This window comes from Hirundo rustica, chromosome 8 (genome assembly GCF_015227805.2).
Source record: "Hirundo rustica isolate bHirRus1 chromosome 8, bHirRus1.pri.v3, whole genome shotgun sequence".
Classification (NCBI taxonomy): Eukaryota; Metazoa; Chordata; class Aves; order Passeriformes; family Hirundinidae; genus Hirundo; species Hirundo rustica.
In genome coordinates this window covers 20,872,236-20,893,356 of record NC_053457.1, presented here as the reverse complement: position 1 = coordinate 20,893,356, position 21,121 = coordinate 20,872,236, and the positions used below count along the sequence as shown (strand labels likewise).

General features: G+C 38.6%; 2 protein-coding genes across 5 annotated transcripts in view; one reads left to right on the top strand and one right to left on the bottom strand.

Moving 5' to 3' along the window:
- DNTT (DNA nucleotidylexotransferase) overlaps positions 1-21,121 on the bottom strand; it is a 134,269-nt gene that overhangs the window by 101,552 nt on the left and 11,596 nt on the right. The window lies entirely within an intron of this gene.
- BLNK (B cell linker) overlaps positions 2,734-21,121 on the top strand; it is a 94,888-nt gene continuing 76,500 nt past the window's right edge. The window contains exons 1-3 of one of the 2 annotated variants that reach the window (XM_040071193.2): positions 2,734-2,895; positions 5,470-6,140; positions 10,573-10,635. In XM_040071193.2, the coding sequence (XP_039927127.1) occupies positions 6,066-6,140; positions 10,573-10,635 (138 nt within the window). In that variant the 5' untranslated portion in view covers positions 2,734-2,895; positions 5,470-6,065. Of the gene's footprint in view, positions 2,896-5,469; positions 6,141-10,572; positions 10,636-21,121 lie in introns of those variants that run through there. The other variant, XM_040071194.2, reaches the window with a different exon arrangement.

Sequence of the window (21,121 nt, the reverse complement as noted above, 5' to 3'; positions counted from 1 at the left end):
TGAGCTCTTCCACTGTAAAATACCATGCAGTGATGCCCACTGAGAGCTGAAGTATTGCTTTGACATTTTTCCATTTATTTCATAGCAAGAGTCATGGGCATGGTAAAATACTTTCTACATATATCAATGCTCAAGCCTCAAAAAAATCAATAGTGGTTGAACAGGAATTCATTATACTAACAAAATCCATCAGAGAATATAAAAAAAAATATTTAAAGCAAGCATTACCCACAACATTTCAAATTTAAGTTGCCGAGAAATTTTACTTAAATAAGGCAGGACACTGAAATAATACTGATTTTTCTGGTTTTAAATTTATTCACTAGGTTTTAGTGCATTAAAACATTGCCAGATGGAAAGCTGTTCATACACGTTTTTCCATATTTTATCAGAAGAGTCACAGATGAATTTCAAAGGAAAGATTTTATGAAGAAACTATACAAAGTCTAAGTTCAAACCATACAAGGCAGCATATGAATCTAGAGGAAGAGACAGCAGGTTTTAGCAACGTGTTCAAAAGAATAATAATCAAAAAATGCCTCAGTTAAACAGCAAAGAATACTGACTACTTGCAAAGGATATCACAACCAAGCACTACAGCGTCAATTCCAGCCTTCAAAAAAAATCAAAGAGAATTTCTAATGAACAATGTCACTTTTGTAGCAGGCTGTGGTTTTATTACTGTTGTATTTTATTTTACTAGTTAAAAACATGAATTTTTGAAAAGATAAAGAAACCTAGGCGCAAAATCCAGGTTACAAACAAATACCTATGAGAATAAGTATATTTTTAATGCATGGTTCATGGTGTCAAAGCTCTCTAGAATAACAGCTGAATCTATTTCTAGATCCAAAGAGAAGGTCAAACTAACAATGAAAAGCCATATCAAAAGATTTCAGAGGGTTGAATAATAATACAAAGAGCAATTGTCCTTGAGACAATGGAGTTTATGTCATGAATCCAGCCTCTGTGGCAAAACATGCAAACAAAATCCCCCAGCATTCAGCAATAATTAAAATTCAGTTGAAATTACATGCCCCAGAAATGGATTGAAGAATGACTCCAATTAAAAAAAAAGGGGGGGGGGGGCATATTTATGCAGCAAACTGTGCATAGTGGAAGTGATTTAAAGGTAATAGGCTTCAAATCAGTGTACAGCCTTGCTATAGCAATGGCACTAAGCATTCCCAGCAAGTTTTTGGGAGTCTGGGGTTTGTTCTCATATTTTTTTCCTTTGTCTTTCAGTCTTTTGTGATCCCAAAAAATGCCAAAACTAGAACAACAGATATAGAAAAACCCACATGCCCATTTCAGAACAAAGATTTTCATAACTTTTGGACAAACATTAGTATATCATGTCCTGTGATTCTCCGTGCTACAGCACTGAATGCTCTCACAGAAACAAAGATGGAGGAAAACACTGTGACAGAAAATAAGGAGATTAGCAAAGATCCATGAAGTTCTTAGGCAGGTGTAGTTCTCTTTGGCCTCTGAAAAACTCCTTAATCATAAAAAAAAACTATAAAATCAAAATAATAAAAACCAATCTACTTCAGTCAAAAAGAAAAATCAAAACTCTGGAACAGCGTTTTTATACTTCATATCTATAGGGCAAATATTTCCCCTTGACCATCATGGGGGAAGGAAGAGAGCAAACCAGAGAACAGTCAGCCCAACTTCACTTCTCAGGAATATACAATGCAAATATTGTGCCTCAGCATACCTAAAAATTGTTTCTGCAGTAAAAACGGACTTTTCAGGAACTATGTCAAACCAATCTCATTTCCTTCCTCATTATGATAGCTACCTAGATAAGTGGCACAAAGCCCATAATACCACTGATGCTTTTAATAAGGTCCCACATAAAAAATCATCACCTACAAACTAGAGAAATGTGATTAAAGCACTGTTTGTTGTAAGAGATTATCTCTTGTTGAGAACTTATCCTGTGAATCGCTTCCAAACCCAAAGAGTATTTCAAGTAGAGTTCCACAGGAGTTTGTCCTGGTCTTAACTGTATTCAGGATTTTGTTGATAACATGGGTGCTGCATAACAAGCTGAAAGTCTATCAGGATATCACTGAGCCAGAAGTGGTTCCCATGGGATAAACAGTATATACTGGGACCTGTTCAGACACCACATTTTTCAGTAAGATGCAGTCAAATTGAAGAGTGACCTGAAAGGAAAAAGATTTAACAAGAGTTTCCCAAACTGCTACTTATGAACAAATGCTCATGAAACTGGGTTTTCTCCTGCAGAAACAGCAGGATGTCCTAGTCAAGCCCATCTGGTGCTTAGACAGCAATTATCCTTACAAACATTTCCTTTTGCTCCCTCCAGCAGCGGAGCACAAAATTTATTCTAGATCATCTTCCTGCTTGTTCACTCACTGCTGTGGTGAATCTGATGTATCCCCAAGAACCCAGTTAAAAAAAATGGGTTACCAAGACTGACCCAATTTCTTCTATTTGTGTTTGGTCCTGCCTCTCTGCTGAAGCCCTGCCAAGATTTCTCAAGGTCCCTTTCAGACTCTGTGATTCCTGTTGATTCTGTTGCTATTTTTATTTCATGTTAAATGAGGAAAAAAAGGAAAAAAAAAAAAAAAAGAAAAAAAAAACCAATTAAGCAAGACTTTTATCAACCTTCTAGACAGACAGCTGTAAGCAAGAGTTCATTTTCCAACATTCTTTATAGACTTATTTAGACTGAGTATATTCTAGCTTTTTGCTTTAAGAATGTTTTTCTCCCACCCACCATGAATACCAAGCCTGTCAATCACACTAACAACAACAAAATACATATGGGACAGCTTAAGGAGCAAGAGCAGACGTGAGAAACTGCTCCTTTAACTTATTTGGAATCAACTCCAACATGTGTGCCTGGGAGAAAAAAAAGTAAGTCATGTTACTTTCATTATTTTTGTATAAAATGGGAAAAGAAAACAAACAGGGACAATGGTTCCTATTTTCTGTACAGTAATATTTCATTGACCTATTTTGCTCAAGCATATTTTCCGGGGGCAATATTCCAGTGTTACATCCAGTAAAACAAGTTGCTTGCAGCTGCTACAGGGTTTTGTAGAGCCGAAGTTGACTTTGAAAGTTTTGAGATAAGTTTAACAGATTTGGTGTTTATGTTCATTAACATGTAGAGAGTATTTAGAAAGAAATGCCAGTGGTATGGTGTAGGAAACAGTTTTTATACTGCTTTTTAACTATCTCTATGAAATCACAAAATGAGAACTTAATTTACAAAAAGCCAAGGAGCTGTAGCCTGCAAAAACTTGTTCTCTGTGTTCCTTGTACATTACAGACTTTAGGAAATGAACTTTTGCCAATATAGGGTGTAAAGATGAGTTAACTCAGCTTGATATACAAGTTCTGCATGGGAATGAATTTCTCTTTAGAGGACAAAATTCCTGGTGTATAAAATGCACACCTTTAGATACCTCTGAAATTTGGTAGTTCTCAAGTAGTAAATGTCCTTTTTCATTAGTGCTCAGAAAAATGAAATTTCTTAATATACAGAATCAGATTTCTACCTTATTAAGAGTGAAATTGTAAACAGTACAGATTAAAAGTGTTGATGTCTCCAGCAAGACACAAGTTTTGGGTTTTTTAATAGCAGATTACTCTCTGCACATGTACCCAAATACATTTTTAAGCCTGCCAAGGTTTGCAGCAGATCAGGAGGCTCCAGGGAATTTTCAAGTAGCAGGCAAGCCTCACCCGCCCTAGGCTAGTGCTGTTTCACATTCAAGTATCTACAATCTGCTTCAAAATTTTATGTAAGCACCTGAAAGTTTGGAAAGAAACTATTTCCGTGGCCTGCCTTTATCTGGGGAACTCTGGAAGCAGTACTCTGCTCAAGAACTCCCCCCACTACAGCCCTCACAGCCAACATGTGTTCAAGTGCACCCATTTATTTGGGTTTATCACACCATGGAAGGTGATACATTACACAGAGGAACCAGAAGCATGACAGTGCTAAGTAGAATCAGTAATTAAATTTGGGGTTCTCCAGCCAACAGTTCTTGAACTAATCCCCTTAGGGGTGATAGAAAGCAAGTGGAAGTGCATGACAATGTCCTCGATTTCTTTCACACACACTTAAGGACAGAAAACGACAGACAGCATCAATCAAGCCAAGGGCAACATCAGCATCGAGAGGAGATGCAGGATCCCAGATGAGCATCCCCATGTCCCTGGTCTTTTTCTTTTTTTTTCTTTTTTTTTCCCTCCCTCTTGTTATTATATTTAATCTGACTAAAACATAAATATTTCTTGCAAGTCTTATGGTCCCTTTGGTTGAACCACCTATGCCACAGCCCCTTTGGGAGTACAAAACTGAGCACAAACAGATCTGCCTCATTCTGTGGAGAGAGTCACACTGCGTAAACACTGACCTTTTAAGAGTGCTGTCCTAGGAGCCTAGAACATAAATTAAGGCAATGTCAACACAGAAGAACTGGCCACAGTTCAGCGTGGGGGGAGAGCAGAGAGGAAGCGAGGAGGACGCGGGGCACAGCAAGGTGGGCAGCTGGCAGGGCAGGGCTGCAGCTCACGCTGCAGGCAGTGCAGGAAGGTGACAGCAGTGCACAGCTGGCAGGGCTGCAGCTCACCAGGCAGTGCAGGAAGGTGACAGCAGTGCACAGCTGGCAGGGCAGGGCTGCAGCTCACCAGGCAGTGCAGGAAGGTGACAGCAGTGCACAGCTGGCAGGGCTGCAGCTCACGCTGCAGGCAGTGCAGGAAGGTGACAGCAGTGCACAGCTGGCAGGGCTGCAGCTCACCAGGCAGTGCAGGAAGGTGACAGCAGTGCACAGCTGGCAGGGCTGCAGCTCACCAGGCAGTGCAGGAAGGTGACAGCAGTGCACAGCTGGCAGGGCAGGGCTGCAGCTCACCAGGCAGTGCAGGAAGGTGACAGCAGTGCACAGCTGGCAGGGCTGCAGCTCACCAGGCAGTGCAGGAAGGTGACAGCAGTGCACAGCTGGCAGGGCTGCAGCTCACCAGGCAGTGCAGGAAGGTGACAGCCAAGGACAGCTGGCAGCCAGGAGCAGTTCCTTGCACCTCAATACTTCAGAAAACCCTCCCGGCCTGATGGGCGGTCAGAGGAGGAGGAACAGGTACAGCTGGCAGCGCGCACAGAACTGCAAAATCCTTAAAGCACTATTTTTAATTTGCCTTTGAGATGTTCTGAACTAGGACTGCTTACACCTACTCGGTAAGCAAACAGCCTGTACCACATTAATACCTGCACTTCACATTCTTCATGTTTCGCACCTGATGCCATCTGTTAATTTTGTTGTTTCCTGTAAGCAGCCATTAAACCTGTAACTCACACATCTCCTTCCCACCTTCACAGTACACGAAGACTCTACAACAGATGAAATCACTCCTGCACTCAAACTAGGCAAGCAAAATTTCTTAAGGAATACATGCAGCTCTCTCTTCTGGTTCTCTCTTTTACAGTGGAAAGAGTATTGCTGCCTCCTGTCATCCAGGAAGATGGTGCCCTCCTTGGAAAAAAACCTCACAGCCAGCATTATGAAACATTGAACGCTACAAAGCACTATGAAATTCAACATAATTTTTTCATAATATGCCAGCCAAGCACCTCAAAGCTTTTTCTGAGCAGGCCAAATGTAAGATGCAAGAGCTTCAATCTTATTTCTGAAACTCTAAGAGATGAGTTTTGCCAGATTCAGTGTTCTGGAAAGTCAGAAAACAGCTAAAAGGTATTCACTGGCAACAACAGACCTGTCAGTCATTCTAAGAGTTAAAATGCATGCAGGAAAATTTTAAGGCTAGCAGATGAGACACTTCAACTTTTTCAGTAATGACAGGTGTATATGGTGATGTAACAACCAGTTTCCTTGTGCTGGGGTCGCTCACACAAGAACATTGGTACTTCCCAAATCACCCTTCACAGGCGTTCACTTTAAGTGAGCAAACAGGAAAAAAGTTGCAGAGAGGACTTCCTCCTCAGATTTCTACATCTGTAAAGAACAGTAAAGCAAGAGTTCAGCGTTACTCAGTCAGATCAAGTCTTTCTCCCTGGAGAGAAGATGACCACAAAACTACCATCTCAAGAGGAGTTTGAGAACTGGACAGCTTTTCAAGTTGCAGATCTCTTAAGACAGGTACTGAATCCATATGTAAGACTTTAGAGAGTTCAGCTACGTTCAGCTAGCAGAAACACTGGCTTTATCCTTGAAAACCAGATACCTTATCCTACATTGAGCACAAATATTTAAAAATGCTAAAAATAGTTTAGTCACCACTTATATTAATATAACTTGAGGTTTTTGGTACTCTCCTGTTTTCTGTAGGAATCATGGTAGAAGCTAAGATCTCCAACATTATAAACAATACAAAAAAATGCTTTCTCACAGGAATATTTCTTATAAAAGAAAAGGTATTTCATGCCCAAATTTATTTCCTGCTGGGAAGAAATAATCATTTTAGAGAAAGTATGTCTAGTTTTATATTTGAATACAGCTTTAAAATTTACAGCGTTTCAATAAGATTCTTCTGTTCATCTTCTCAATGTATATACACACACAGGAGTTGCTAAATGTTGTTTAATTTTAATGTACTTGAGCTTTTAGGGGGGGAGGTTTGAGGCATTCCTTTATTGGCTTGTATATTTCTTTGTTCTACAAGGTCCTTTCTAGTATATCTAAAATTACCTGAATTGCACAAAGTATTCCAAGCTCATTTTCACTATCTTACTAATCTCCTCTCAGATATATAAGATATCTCCTCCATGATACAGCCTTTTTTATCACATTTTTTCCTTATAACTTGCTGAATAATGTGACTCAGGTTTAAGAATTCTACCTGTGACTTTTAAAGTTCATTGCTGCAATTAGATATATAATCTCATTTTATATTCCTTTTTTGTTGTTTTTATGCAAGTTACTCTATATAATTTTGAATATGGGATTTTTTTTCTTGTGTTTATCCTAATTCTAACTGTAAGAGCACCAATTTTTTCCTTCATTACACCAATAGTGAGAATTCGAGTCATTAAGCTTTCTCATCCTTTTCAACTGAAGAAACGTACAATCTTTGTCAAGGAAAATAATAATGTTATGAAGTCTTCCCACAGGATTTCCCTTCGTAGCCACATAAAAAGTAGGCCACAATTTCAAATGATCATTTTGTATTGTTATTTTTTCAGTTTGCCTTTACATAAATACATATGCTTATTCATGTACAATTTTAAAAAACCACTAAAAAATAAAAAGACAACAAAGCCACACACGGTTTCACAGTGGAGATGTAGCTCAGGTGGACCACTGAGGAAGCTAACCTCTTCCATGGAATTAATTCATGCTATAGAGGTAATGGATCAGCTAAGGTGTGAACTTAGTACTGTGAACAGCTACTCAGAGGAATAATCAACTCAAAGCCTTTCATGCTTAAAGGAAATCAGGCTAATTTATAGAGGTTAAGATGCTCTTAAAGTACCCTGCAAGTCTATGTAGAATACAAGACAGAAAATTAATAGCAATTGTTCAAGAACTCAGAGGCTTCCAGGGAAATTTCAGGCACACCATAACTGCTGGCTTCATACTTGTTAACAGTGAGTCCAACTTTATAAAAAGCTGTTAATGCCTATGTTTGCATTCACAACACTGATTAAAGCAGCTAAATAAACCAGTTACTACAGCATAACCACATTAAGCACTTGGCCATTCTGCGTATCAAAGACTGTGTATCATAGCCATTTGCCTGTGGCCACTGTGGATGGAGCTGTCAGCTCCCACTGCCAGCGCTCCAGAGAGCCTCAGCACCAGCTACTCCATCATTTCCATGGTCAGACCACATGCTGGGAGCTCTGCTGGAACTCCCCACCCTAGCACTGGCCATGCATTTGCATGAGCTCTAAAAAAAAGGCTGTTAAGGATACAGAAACCAGCACCAAAATGTACCAGAACTAGGATTACATCCATAGCCTAAATTTCCCATCTTTCACATATACATCATGATAGCCTGTAACTGCCTCTTTATATGCTACCTTTTCCATTCACAAAATCTACCAATGCAGAGAAACCAGCAGGTTTCTGCATTATTCTACGCTGTTACAGGAATTCTAAGGTGCACAAGGCCAGGGCTGGCTGAAAGCCAAATACATAGGACTGTTGATTTAATTCTGCCTTGAAATATCAGACCCTGTTACTGCCCCAGCACAACACTTTTACCTGAAGATGTGCAAGTCACTCAGACAAAACCTGACATTTCCCAAGTGTTTGACTTGCAGCAGTGAGAGGCAAGAGCTACAACCACAGCTCTGCTCAGAAGGTAAAAATGGCAAAATATTTACTATGCAGATATACATTTATATCTCTTAGATCTAAACAGATGGAGTTAGGTATCAAAACCCACTGGATACTGTGGTGTGAGTTTCATTTCTCATGCACCTCAACTTCCCTTAGAAATTAAGTTTTCATGTCAGAAAGCAGTCTCACAAAAAGCAGTTTTTAGTGCTTCTGAAGCATTTGGACAACAAAGAGTGCTGTAGAAGAGTTCAGATTTTTTTAAAAAATCATTTTGAGTTCAGAGGAGGTTTTGAGTACTATGCAGTACAGGTACACAAGGTAGACAAGCAGTGAGCACTGAACAGAAAATACATCGACCTTCAGGAAAGTAGTATCAGCTTCCATGTTCTGTGACTGAGACTTGGTTTTCTAGAAGAGGCATACCCATGCTGATGCCACAGTATATATGTAGAATGGTTATGTACATATGTACTGTGCAATTTTAGTATTTTCTTAAATTCAAAGGTCTTAATGATATAGATTTTTCTGTGTCATAAATATGAAAGTTTTTAATTAGCCATTCTGCAAAGTGTTTCCAGACTCATGAAAGGCATTTTGCATAAAATCAATACCTTAGCTACTAAATAATAATTAACCACACAGATTTTGCATTTTCCCTCACAAATAAATGCAGATAGCAATGGAGACTTGCTAGCCATGTGAGTGTACCTCATTGTCATCTTGCATCTACGCTGTAATTGCAACAACGCTGAAATATTCCATGTTGTGTTCAGAGTTATCTACTGAGCCTCCATTTGCCATGTAGTCTGGTCCTCCTAGTACTGATCTTAACATAAGCTTTTCTTTGTAAGAAAAGTTAATGCAATCTCAAGAAAACTAAAGGTACCACGGTCATCACTAAACACCAGCAGCAAGACACCCACTTGCCTGATGCATTAACCACGGAAAAAGAACAAGTTTTCCTTTACACAAAAGCTTGATTAATAGCATAAAGCAAAGCTCAAAAGCAGCTCATCAAGCCAGTGACTGGAGATAGAGGTAGAAACAAGAAACAGATGAGTAAACGCCAAGAGAAGCAGAGAGTGCATAGCCTTGATTCTTTGCCTCTCCGTCAACACCAGTGCAACTCACGGCAAATTAACACAATCCACAAACAACCGCTGGTCCAACAACCACAGCAACCCTCTCCTTTGAATTGTGATCTATTCTGTACTGCAAACGAGCAGGACTTTCCCAAGCATAGTAGAAAACAAAAAAACAAAAAGCCCAAAAATATTATAAACCTAGGCATATTAGCTAACAGGTCAAAAAATTATGAGTATATGTCTGAACAGGACAAAGAACTTATTGTACTAATATTTCTCTGCTAGCATCTGATTTGGTCACTACTGATACAGATATTTACATCTAAGCATTACAAATACTAAAACTCATTTTGAGAGCAGTACATTCTTCAAGATTTCTAAATTTTTTTGCCACTTTCCATGCATAATAATTTCTTTTAAAAGTCACACCAAGCCATCTAACACACCGTGAGATTTTTAGGATATCTTACGGCCTAGTTCATTCATTTCCACTTTTTAATAGAAAATCTGATGTGTCTGTTTTTTTCCTAATTGCTACTCAGGAGTTAGTTCTGCTCTGAGATATAATATTTCTGGACATTCTGGTTTCATTTTAATTTATAATTCACTTCAACTTTGTTAAAAAACATGACTAACAACCACATTACAGAAAAAAAAAATCTTTTTTCTGAACCTGAATATTTTCCAGCAATGCCCATGATCATGGTAAGTGCAAGACACAAACCAAATATCTGGTGCTGAAGCCGAGCAGCCACCAGAGCAAACAGAGGTTGGTAACAGCCATGTGGGATGATGACGTAGCTACTGATGAACTTTTGCCTCAGGATACCTTTTAACCTGTTTCTAAGTCTGGCTTCTTATCACATAGCAATCCACAGTACTCCTGTTGGGCTCCTTGCTCCATTTAAATGACATCTGCTGCTTTATAACTTCTTCTTGTCTACTCCATTCACAGTTTCATTGGCCCTTATCCCCTGTAATCTTTCTTCCAAAGAAAGAGGTAGTACTGCGTTTTATCTCTCATGTGAAAGTCACTGCCTAAACATTAGAGTTACTCAATATTCTTTTTCTAATTATCCTTGTCAAGTAGTATAACAATTTCCACAACCCCGAATATTTGAGCATGGAAATATTAATTTGTTTGTTTACAAATGCCAAGTTTCATACTATGGTAATAATCTTGGGTTTTTTTCTCACCTCAGTTTGGAATGCCCGAATCTGCTGTGGTTGTAGAAAAACTGTGCATGAATGGATCTCATTTCTTGGTAAGCAAATATTCCATAAGAGCTCTCACTCTGGTGCATTTCAGCATGAGGATTGTACTCTTTACAGTGCCAGGAAATAGCCTGAAATTTTCCTTCTTTATACACACTTTATCAATTTCTTTGGTTTTGCATTTTAGCGGGTTGTTTTATACCTCTGACTGGAGGAATCTCCCTGCACAAAAGAAATTCCAGCCAGCCTTTCCCTGCTCCAGAGAAAGGGCAGATATAATCAGCCACCAGCACACAGGTGTGGCAGGGGACATCTCATGAAATATGAGGAGGATGTGGGGTTTTTTAACAATATAGATATTTTAAAGCCATCATTTATGTAAATGCTTTTTTGTAAAACTTACATGATTAAGAACATTTACCAGCACAGAATTGTACATTAATTTTATAGGGAAAGTTTAGAGAAACAACACCTAAAAAATCTGATAACATCCTTTCCTGACCTCTGTAGAATTTTTTGTATGAGTGCGTTTTATTGAGTACAACTCATTAGGAGAGAGGACTAAAATAACTCCTTGAACTGCAGCAATTCCTCTACCAATAATACCATTTGTGTAACTATTCAAGTTAAAGTTCCTTAAAAATCTGTTTTAAAGGTAAAATTATTGTTATGGTGCATTTATGCACTGCAGAGTTATTATGTTTTGGCAACTCATTGCTCAACAGAGCTGTTTCCTGGGTGCATCAGGAGTTATACCTGCTGTTTATGCTAACACGATTCATGAGACTGCAGGTGCAGCATGGCCACAGAGTAAAACTGGGTTTCACCAACAATTCCTACTAAGGGAGTAGGGCTAGCACAGCTGTCAAATACACAGTGATTCCATTCATCCACTATAAATTGGATCACTAAAGGTGCTGCAGCCTTCATCACTGGATGAGAGGCTGTGAAGTTAAAGCTAAGGGTGGATGTGGTGGCTTCCCGTGGCTCTGCAAATAAAGCCGTACAGCAGCAGTGGACTGAGAAGTAATTTCAGATGTCAGTGGTAACCCATTCAAAACACAACTGAAAAAAACAAGGAGAACAATGGATGACCTTTGGTGACTGTGTGCAACACAAAAGTAGTGTGATTAAAAATGAAAGCATCTGCTAGTATGGTCTCCAAACTACGAAGCCGCTTCAAAGTACCTCTAAAGATTATTTTGCACCACAGAAAACATGGCATTATACTTGCAATACAATGAGCAACATATATTTTTATGACGTTATAGAAAATTATGTCATTATAGAAAAAAATGAGACAGGTCTCACACACCGGTAAAAGCTTTCCTACAAATTTTATATATTCTCTAATTGAATTTTTCAGTAGCATTGTCAACATGATAAGTCTGCATGCTTGAAACAGAATTATGACAATACTAAAAAATTCAAATACCTATATTTCAGTATCATTAATAGCCTTATTCGAGTAATTGTAAGATGCTGCTCTCTATGTATAAGCTAACAGATATATTAACTTGAAAGTAATTAAATCAAGACCCAATTTTTTTATTCCATTCTCCTAGCCCAACATATGAGAAATCTGTACTATGCCAGAAATTAAATGTTCTTTATCTGCTACAAGGTGTGTTTTAGGAAGAACAGCTTTAGTAGAGCTACCTTAGCAATATACAAGAGAGTAACAAAATGTCAGACACTTGCACTCAGAAAATCTGAGTTTCTTTATACATAACTATGTGGTGTCTCCCTCTAATATCTTGATTCCCTAACTGGATCTACTGTCCTGTGTAGAGATGTTCAGAATTCAAAAATCCTGAAGCTGTTATGTGGCTGTTAAAAGTCTTTTGCACTTCAGTTTATCCTTCATTGTAAGATGCATATGATTTCCTTCTACTGCTGTCTGCAAAGTCTAAACAGAAGCTCAATATCACCTTCAGACACCGAGCTTAGAATCACAAGAGAAAAGCCGGCCGTCGAACACTACACAGCAGTGAACCAAAGAAAGCTAAGCCCAAAACCTTTATAACAAAGCACTTGAACAAGCCTGATGACACCTGCTAAATAGAAGTGACAGGTTTACCTTTGCTTAATAGTTTTTAAAAAGCAAACACAAGTTTGCTGCTGTGTGTGCAGAAACCCTGTGCACACATGTAGAACTCACGATACGTGTGCGGTGTTTCCGTGCGTCCAGCAAACGTTAGATGAATATTTAGATACAGATCTGGTTTTGCTATGAGATCTGTTAGGAATCACAGGAAAAGTGAAAATTCCTTCTAGCCTGGCAGGTAAAGAAAAAAGCAACACTGTGGTAGCTGACACAAGAACACAGTGAGCTTCCCCCACTGCACATTAAGAGTGACCCAAGTTACTGTTTTACCTTTGCATGGGCTGAAAAATTCTCTTCCATCCCAGCGGCAGAAGGCACATCCGAGTGCCTGTGAGGGCAGCCCAAGGGGAGCCACACCATCACCTTACCCATTCCACCCTTCACAATCCCAGACGAGCCCTTCTTCTCACAGTGGGACTCCTCCAGCCTGCCCCAAACGCCTGCTATGGCACTGGCACCTTGAGCAGTACAGGTGTGTTGTGCCAGTGAGATGTACCAAAATCCAGAGGCAGTGCCAGCACACTTCAAGGCAGCACTGGAGGGAAGCTTTCCTGGAAAGAAAGATCTGCAGCCAGCACACTGCACTTTTATCAAAGATATAAACACCAACCCACCAGATGTGCCTCTATTTCTTGGTTTTCCAGGGAGGACAGTTACATCTTTTCAATTTTTCTAAAGAGGAATGTTGTACAATGTCGGGAAAATGCTGCAGAAGATAATTATCCTAAAGCCTGCCACTGAACTAACACAAAACAACTTAGGGATCTGGCCCGTACAAAATCCTTCATGTCAAACGGAAACTGCATTTTATTTGCAAGTGAATCAAACATTTATCAATACTAAGGTCTTTTTGAAGTGAAAAGTGTTTAGAGTCATGCAGGCATTATAGCCACAAAATCTGTGATAAGTTTGCCACAACACCTTAAATCAATTTGACTGCCTTCATAATAGAAATAATCACATTTATATGGTCATTTCTTTGAATATTTCTTGCCTTTGAGTGGCTAAAAAACAATCATTTTTATGGTAATATCATATTCTGTTTTATAAACATACTGAGCATCCAACTGAACTTATATAGGAAACTAAATTACATGCATTTCATAAAAATTTAGAAGTAATAGCTCTTCCCCTACACTTCTGTAGAATCTAAAACCACAAAAGGGTGGTATATTAGATCTGAAGTGTACCATGCAGTTTCATTTTTCATCAGTAGTACCAGACTTGTGATAGCTACTCAACATGCAGGTCACTTCTGAGTGATGCTAATCTAGTCCTAATGTGCAAATCAGCATTAAGCCACAGCTGCATTGCACAGAGCATATTATATTCTCTCTTGTTTTTTAATGTCTGAACTTGCTACACTGTACTCCTGCTTTTCAGTTCCCTCTAAGTGTAGGTTGCTTGTTTGATTATTTTTTTTTTTAATTCTCAGTGACAGATTGAAAAATATATAAAAAACTGAAGTTTTACTCAAACTTCAGAACTGAAATTTGGTTTGTATATAGAAATTTACTAAAAGAAATCTAAAAACAGCAAAAATGGTTAGACACTAATTCTAAACCACTTTCATGTATTTCTCCTCTTTCTTGGTCTTCCAAAATGTGTTTTGAATTGCATGGCTGGAATAGGAACGCCCTGGAGAAAACCAGAGCCATGTTATTCACAAATACTCTACTGGGGATTTCTGAATAATATTTAGAAAATGAAACCTGTGTCCTCCTGTGGGAGATTCCTGACTCCTTGCCAGTGCAAAACACTGCCAGAGCTTGTCAGGTTCGATTCACCGAGCCTGTCCTTTGACATCCATTTCTGTCAGCATTGCTACCAAGTAAAAGCAGCTCTTGTCCAGAAAAAGCAACCCTCGTCTCACTTGGGTGCTCCCTCCTGTCCCTGCAATGCAGAAGCAGCAGAGAGGAAAGGACAGGAACCACATCTGCTTTCAATAGAGACCACAGCAACCAAACACACCACACCTAGAGAGCTCCTCCGCTGCTATTTGAAATCTGCAGAGTCCCATCTCCCCCAGTTTCAGCTAAAAGAGTATTTCCCAGTGATCAGAGTGATATTTTCACAGCATGGGATATGGGAATAGGTGGAAAGACATTAAAATTGGTTTAGGTGGCCCAGATATCTGCTTGGAAAAAGACAACCAGCATCAGGTTCTGTTCAGATTGATCTGGCATCCACCCCTCTATACTTAGTTTTACAAATAAAATTCAGACCAAGAATCCCTTGAGTTTCCAGAGAGGGGGAAAATTCTTTTCTACATCCTATATAAACAAAAGATATTAAAGACTTACTAAGTATATTCTTATAAGCTAATTCTTCTGGGAAAGAGCCAAAAGAGTCTTGCAGTGTTTTCCCTGGGTGTCAAGCAAGCATAGAAGGCTTAGGTAAGGTCAGAGAAACGTAGTCCCAGCTGCAGGTACCGTTGAGTCCCACCCTTGGGCTGGCTGTTGACACCTTAATGCCACAAGTGCCTATCCAGGGTTTAATAATATACTGCATATCTCAGAAGGCCATAAACAAGCTTTTTGCAATGACACAAAATTTTAAAATTAAAGTTTTGGCATACCCAATTGTTTTGGAAGCAGAAGTGAGGGAGGCATTGTTTGTCCTGCCTTTGGCAAACACAAAAGGTTACCATGGCAAAAAAAAAAATATATTGTTCACCACAGAAAACTGATGTTACAAAAATATACATCTTCAGCTACAAAACTAAATTAAGCCATGTAACTGTATTAATTTAGTTGCATTTTTACACAACTTTTATTCCTCTAACATTGTTTTCTCCTATTTATCGACCATCTGCCCTTTGCATTTCCCAGTGCCTGAGCCCCTTTTCACCCACTCCCCTTTAAACCTCCTTGCCTCCAGTGCTTTCCAACACCTAGTGCTTTGCTTCTGATCCTCTTTTAACCAGGGTCCTCCTTCCCTTTGCTCCTTAATTATATTCTATTGGTCATGGACTGAAACTTCTACTGACATTCCTCATGGACTTGCACTCCTTCAGGCTTTTCTCATTTCCATTCTTCACAGATGTAAAGGCTTCATGTCAGAGGCAGTGGAAGTGGCTTAGCTATCAAAAATATTTTTTTAGAAACACCTTAATTTCCAGGTATTTCTACGGACTGCTCACTTTCTCAGTGAAGAGTGGATAGTAGTAGGAGCTGGGCACCTAAAGAGCTTGGTCCCCTTTGGGCAAAGACAAGTGATCTTAGCACCTATCCCTTCAGCAAGGACTTTACAGACTTTGAAAACACAGCTAAAATAAAGCTGTTTAAAATGAAAGTTTTCAGGGCAGGAAGAAATTGAAAATAGCTTCTTCTCCAGGGAGATAGATGCAAAGCATTAAGAGAGAAGGCAGAAAACGTCACAGAGAGCAGAGCAGTGCAAGCTTTGCCCCCGAGCAGTTCTTGCAGGATGCAAGACCTTAGGGAGCAAAGGGACAGGTAGGAACCACTCCCTGAACACCAGCGGCTGCCGAGTCCAGAGGGCTTCGGTTCTGTTTCTTACTGTTTCTAACCAAATAGGAAACTGTTTCTGAAAGCAGAATCGGTTACTTAGAGTCATTTCAAGAAGAAGAAAATGGTCTTAGAAAGAAAACAAGTGTTGTTTAACTTATCACTAGAAGCAAAGAGTCACCTCAAAGGGACTAAAAGAAAGATTTTACAGCTAAGCATTGCTGCTTCTTATCAATCATCTTCAATCAGGTCAAGGTACAAGGGTACTACACATTCATGCATCATCAGAGCATAAGGCAGCTGTAAAGTAAAAACAACATTTGCATATTTTTTCTAATTCTCAAAAAAAAAGCAAAGGAAACATGAAGCTGGATTACTGAACATGGATATAATCTCTGAAATCTAGAGCACCGTGAAGATAGGCATCAATCTTGGCACACAAAAACAAGTGATTTTAGCTATCAAATATTAGTTAAACATATATGAACATTAGCAAATAAAACACTCAAAAGAAATTATTTAGGCTGAGATACAAAGTCAAACATCATTATCACTGGATTTCCCATGATTGCACAAAATTCAGTTTCTAAGCTAACAATCATTTGGAATTATTTTCCTGACAAGTATTTTCAAAGATCTCAAAAGTAAGTTAATAAAACTGTCTAATGTCATAACCGAGCAATGGAATCCTGCAGTAAAAAATCCTGAGCCCGTGCAAAAGTATTTATTGCAGGAGTGGTCCCTTGTATTTTTTTTTTTTTCTCTGTGACAGAAGAGCATTTCTATTCATATTCCAAATACTGCTGCCAGAAATTATTTGAACTTTTGTTTGTTTTATACAGTAGTTGCAAAGGATGCAAAGTGCTTCTCTGCTTTCCAGTCTAAGCTCTAGCACAGAACAATGCAATCAAATTCTAAATGTCATGATAGTCAATTACATTAAATATGGATTAAAGGAGTATCTTTTGACACAGAATTCTTAGTTCTTAAAGTTTGCTGATAATTTGAAATGTTAAGTTCTGTGTACCTTTCAAGTTCAAGGAACATGAAAAAGAATGTGAGAAGTTGTGGAATTAAGCCACTGTGTCATAGTTTCTAACATGTTCTTTGTAAGCCCTTGACTGAAAAACAGGAAAACTCCACAGAGCCTTGGGCTTTGTAATTTTCAATCTCCTCCTGTTTCTGTTTTGTTCAAGTATCCTAGTTATAAAAGTGCACCAACTCTTTTGAGAATCTGCGATTAGAAGAATCTTCATTTTGGTTGCTTTTGTACTCTTTCCTTCGTGAAAGATCAGGAGATTTTACAGTGCATGTAAGTTCTTTCACAATACTAACGTCCAAAATCATAACGTTTCAACATCAAGCCAGAAACTACAATCACTCCCCCATTGTAAAATACCGGCTGCTAACCATTTCAGTAATCTTCTAGCACACCTAATCAGAATTTAGTCCTTCTGCTTTCACATTATATGTTTCCAATACAAAGGCATACATTCCTAATTCTCCACTCTTTACTTCGTCCTTAAAGGGGTAAATCAAGAGGAGCACCATGGTGCTCTTCACCTGAGGGATATTTCCAAAGGCTTCTAGGAAAATACACTTTTCTGCAGTAAATACTACAGCCAGCTGCATATTAGCAATTCTCATGAGAAAGCATGAACAAGGGTAAAAATTGATGTTGTAGAGGAGTTTTTCCAGGGAAGGGATAACTCTTAGGGCTCTGATGGTTTGGAAAGGTAAAAATATATGCAATTCCGTGGAAAACAAGAAAATCCTGTGAGAACCAGACAATGTAGCAGGGAAAAAGGACTCCTTGGGAATAGGCTGGAGAGAGTCTGAAATTTTAAGTTGTCTGTTTCTACTGAGTTCAGAAAGGGAGGAATTCATCAGCCTTCTATGTACAAACAGGATTGCATTAAGTACAGCAGACTGTAGTCTAAGTGTCTACGGCAAACAGACAAAACCTGGAAAAGCCTGGTTATGTTATAAATAATATTAACCTTTTTTTGATATGATGGGTGATATTAATGCCAAAACGAGATAAATTTGCAATGAGATACATTTCAAGCTGCTATTCTTAATCAAAGAACTAACTGGAGTCCTAAGAGCAGAAATGAAAGATGGCTAGAAATTACTGGGGGGGGAAAAAAAAAAAAAAAAAAAAAAAAAGGAACTTCCATTTCAAAAATAAAGGCAGTGGAAGGAATTCCCTTTTGTTGAAGCCTGTCTGGATACTGCAACTACCAAGCTCCTAATTGTAAAGTGGCATGAATGAAAGCAAAACAAGCACACTGTTACTCCCCCAGGACATCCACAGGGGTGCTATGTGTAGATGATTGTGGCAGGACACTTCTGCTGGTAGATTTTTACTTAGAAACACTTATAGCCCAAGATTTAGATATAACCCACAATAACCTGAGCACATTCTGCTAACGCTGACTGAGCTGTTATAGCTGTATTAAAAAGCTCAAGGCACCTAAAATGAAAGTCCATTAAGCCTTCAATGCAAAGTTATAGAAACTAGAAGCATTGAGGAAGTTACCAAATGTCAGGGGGTTTCCCTTAGTGAAATGAAGCCATCCTGGGTTTTTTTTAAAGGATGACATCTGGTCTGAATAAGCATGATGCTGAGGGGAAGGGGGAAAACAAGCAAACACAGCAGAAACATCAAGACTATAGATTGCTACTAACGTAGTGAGTGCTAAATTTCAGTGTAATATTGTCTTTAATTTAAAATGATCAGCAGATGGCTTGCATGACCTGTCAGTTCCTGCCCTACTGCTAAAAGAAAAAGCTTCCAGTCATTCCTAGAACGGCTCAAAAGACAATGTTAAATATTTATCAATCTTTCCATATCTAAAAACTCATGGAATTTGCCCACATTAAAAATAAAAACAAAACACACACAAATGCAGTTTCAGAGAACTTTCATGAGTTTTCCCAGTGCCAACTTCGTGCACAAGCGCAGACCTTACCATTAGGGAATCTGGCTTGAAGTTTGGCTTGGACTGCTGGGAAACCACATCACACACTGGTGCTCAGGAGGAGGCATGTTGGAAAGAATTTAGAATTCCCAAAGGTCCTACAAAACCAGTGCTTAGAAGAATAAGAATTTCAATCATTTCATGTATTTTAGCCCCTGGAATACTGAAGAGTAAATTCTATCCAAAATTCACATTAGTGCTTCAAATGCAGAAACACAGCTTCTATTTGCAGGGTATTTGATTTCCTCTAGGCACTCTTACCTGCAGCATTTGACTTCACGTTAATAAGCAGATAGGCACAAAATCCCTACAAAGATAATTTAAATTGTTTATAATTATTCTTTCAACCTGATTTTGATTTTGTTTCTTCGCTTTTCTATTTATTTCTTCCAATGTTCCTGTGTAGCTGGGCTTTTTCACTTAACAGTTTAACTGTTGTGTCCCCTGCCACTTGAATGCAATTTACACATTTAAAAGGTGTTATTATCTGCATCTATTGCAACAGAGTCCTTGAAAAACATAAGACTGAGAATTATTAAAACCCTACAAATGCCCAGGGGTTGATTTTCCATGGTATGACCCCAACAGAGTAAAAACTTGATTTTCTATCAAACTTACTTATATGTCCCATTAGACATCTAGAACATCTAATCATAATATGAGCAGGCAGGGTGCTTAACCACCTGAATGTAGGATGATATACAAAAGAATTGAACAAGTCGTACAATTTTTTGATTAAAAAAAAATACAAGCATTAGACTACAAACATATGTTATCTATTTATAGCTGATGAACTATTATACTCACTCAGAACTACTCAAGGCAAATGCTGACATTTGCCCTTGACCCCTGGCTTCCTGTGAAGGGGAAAATGCAACACTTCATTTGTGTTTTAGATTGTCTGGGTCCTGTAGTATATAAAAAGCTGACTAGAGAAATGTCTGTATGCATCAGCACCACACTGTAAGTGAAAGAAACTCTTCACTGGGACAAATAAACTAACCAGCCACAAAACCTCACTCTTTTACCTGAATGTTTTTGATTTGGGTGGATTCAGAGTATCTGAAATGCATCTGTACAAACACCAAATTTTGAAGAGGCAGTTGGAAAAAAAGGGCAAATAAATTCTGTAATAGTATCAGCTCCGAAGGCAGGGTTTATTTGGTCATATATACACTTTCCAAACAGAAAGTCCTCTACTGACAAAATTTCAGTGTTTTTTAGAACTGTACCATGCATTATTTATGGTGTTATCGTTTCTTCCTTTTCCCTGTCCAATTAAGTATTCTTGAACTTGACAGTGTAGAGCTACATTTTCTGTTGGGTCTTGAAGGACTTTCGTGACTGTGCTCATGAATAAATTCAGCAATATATAAAACTGAGGCACTCAACAATTAGGTCATAGGAGGTTTTTTATCTTTTCCTATGTTTTTCATTACAACATAAACCACCATGTTAGTTGCAAATGCAAGAAATATCCATTTGGTCAGCACAGATAAAACCAGTATAATTTAATATTGGCAGACAATAGCTGAATTTCCACAACATAACATGGAGTAGTGTTGCAACCTCAAGAGTTTCTTGGATATGATTTTGCCTTTGTTGAGCTTCAGCTTGAAGTACCCTGATTCGTGAATTTTAATCAGCTAAAGCCAAATAGAGTCACTTTTGTCATGTTAAGCAGCACCCAGATTCACTGACACTCCTCAAAAGCCTGGCTATCAGTCAGGTCAACAACTCTTCCAACATCCATCATCTGATCATGTGCACCTCACACACATCTGAATGAGCTGCAGATTCCTTCTCTCACACATGGATAAGAGTGGGAAGACGTAGTCATTTTACAAACATATTGGAGTGGGAAACACCAGGGTCTCTTAATTGGTAGGTAATGCAATAGAAGGAAAAATATAATTTGTTTGTTCTTATTTAAGTATTCTAGAAGACTAAGTCATACTATGCAGGTGTATTATTTGGC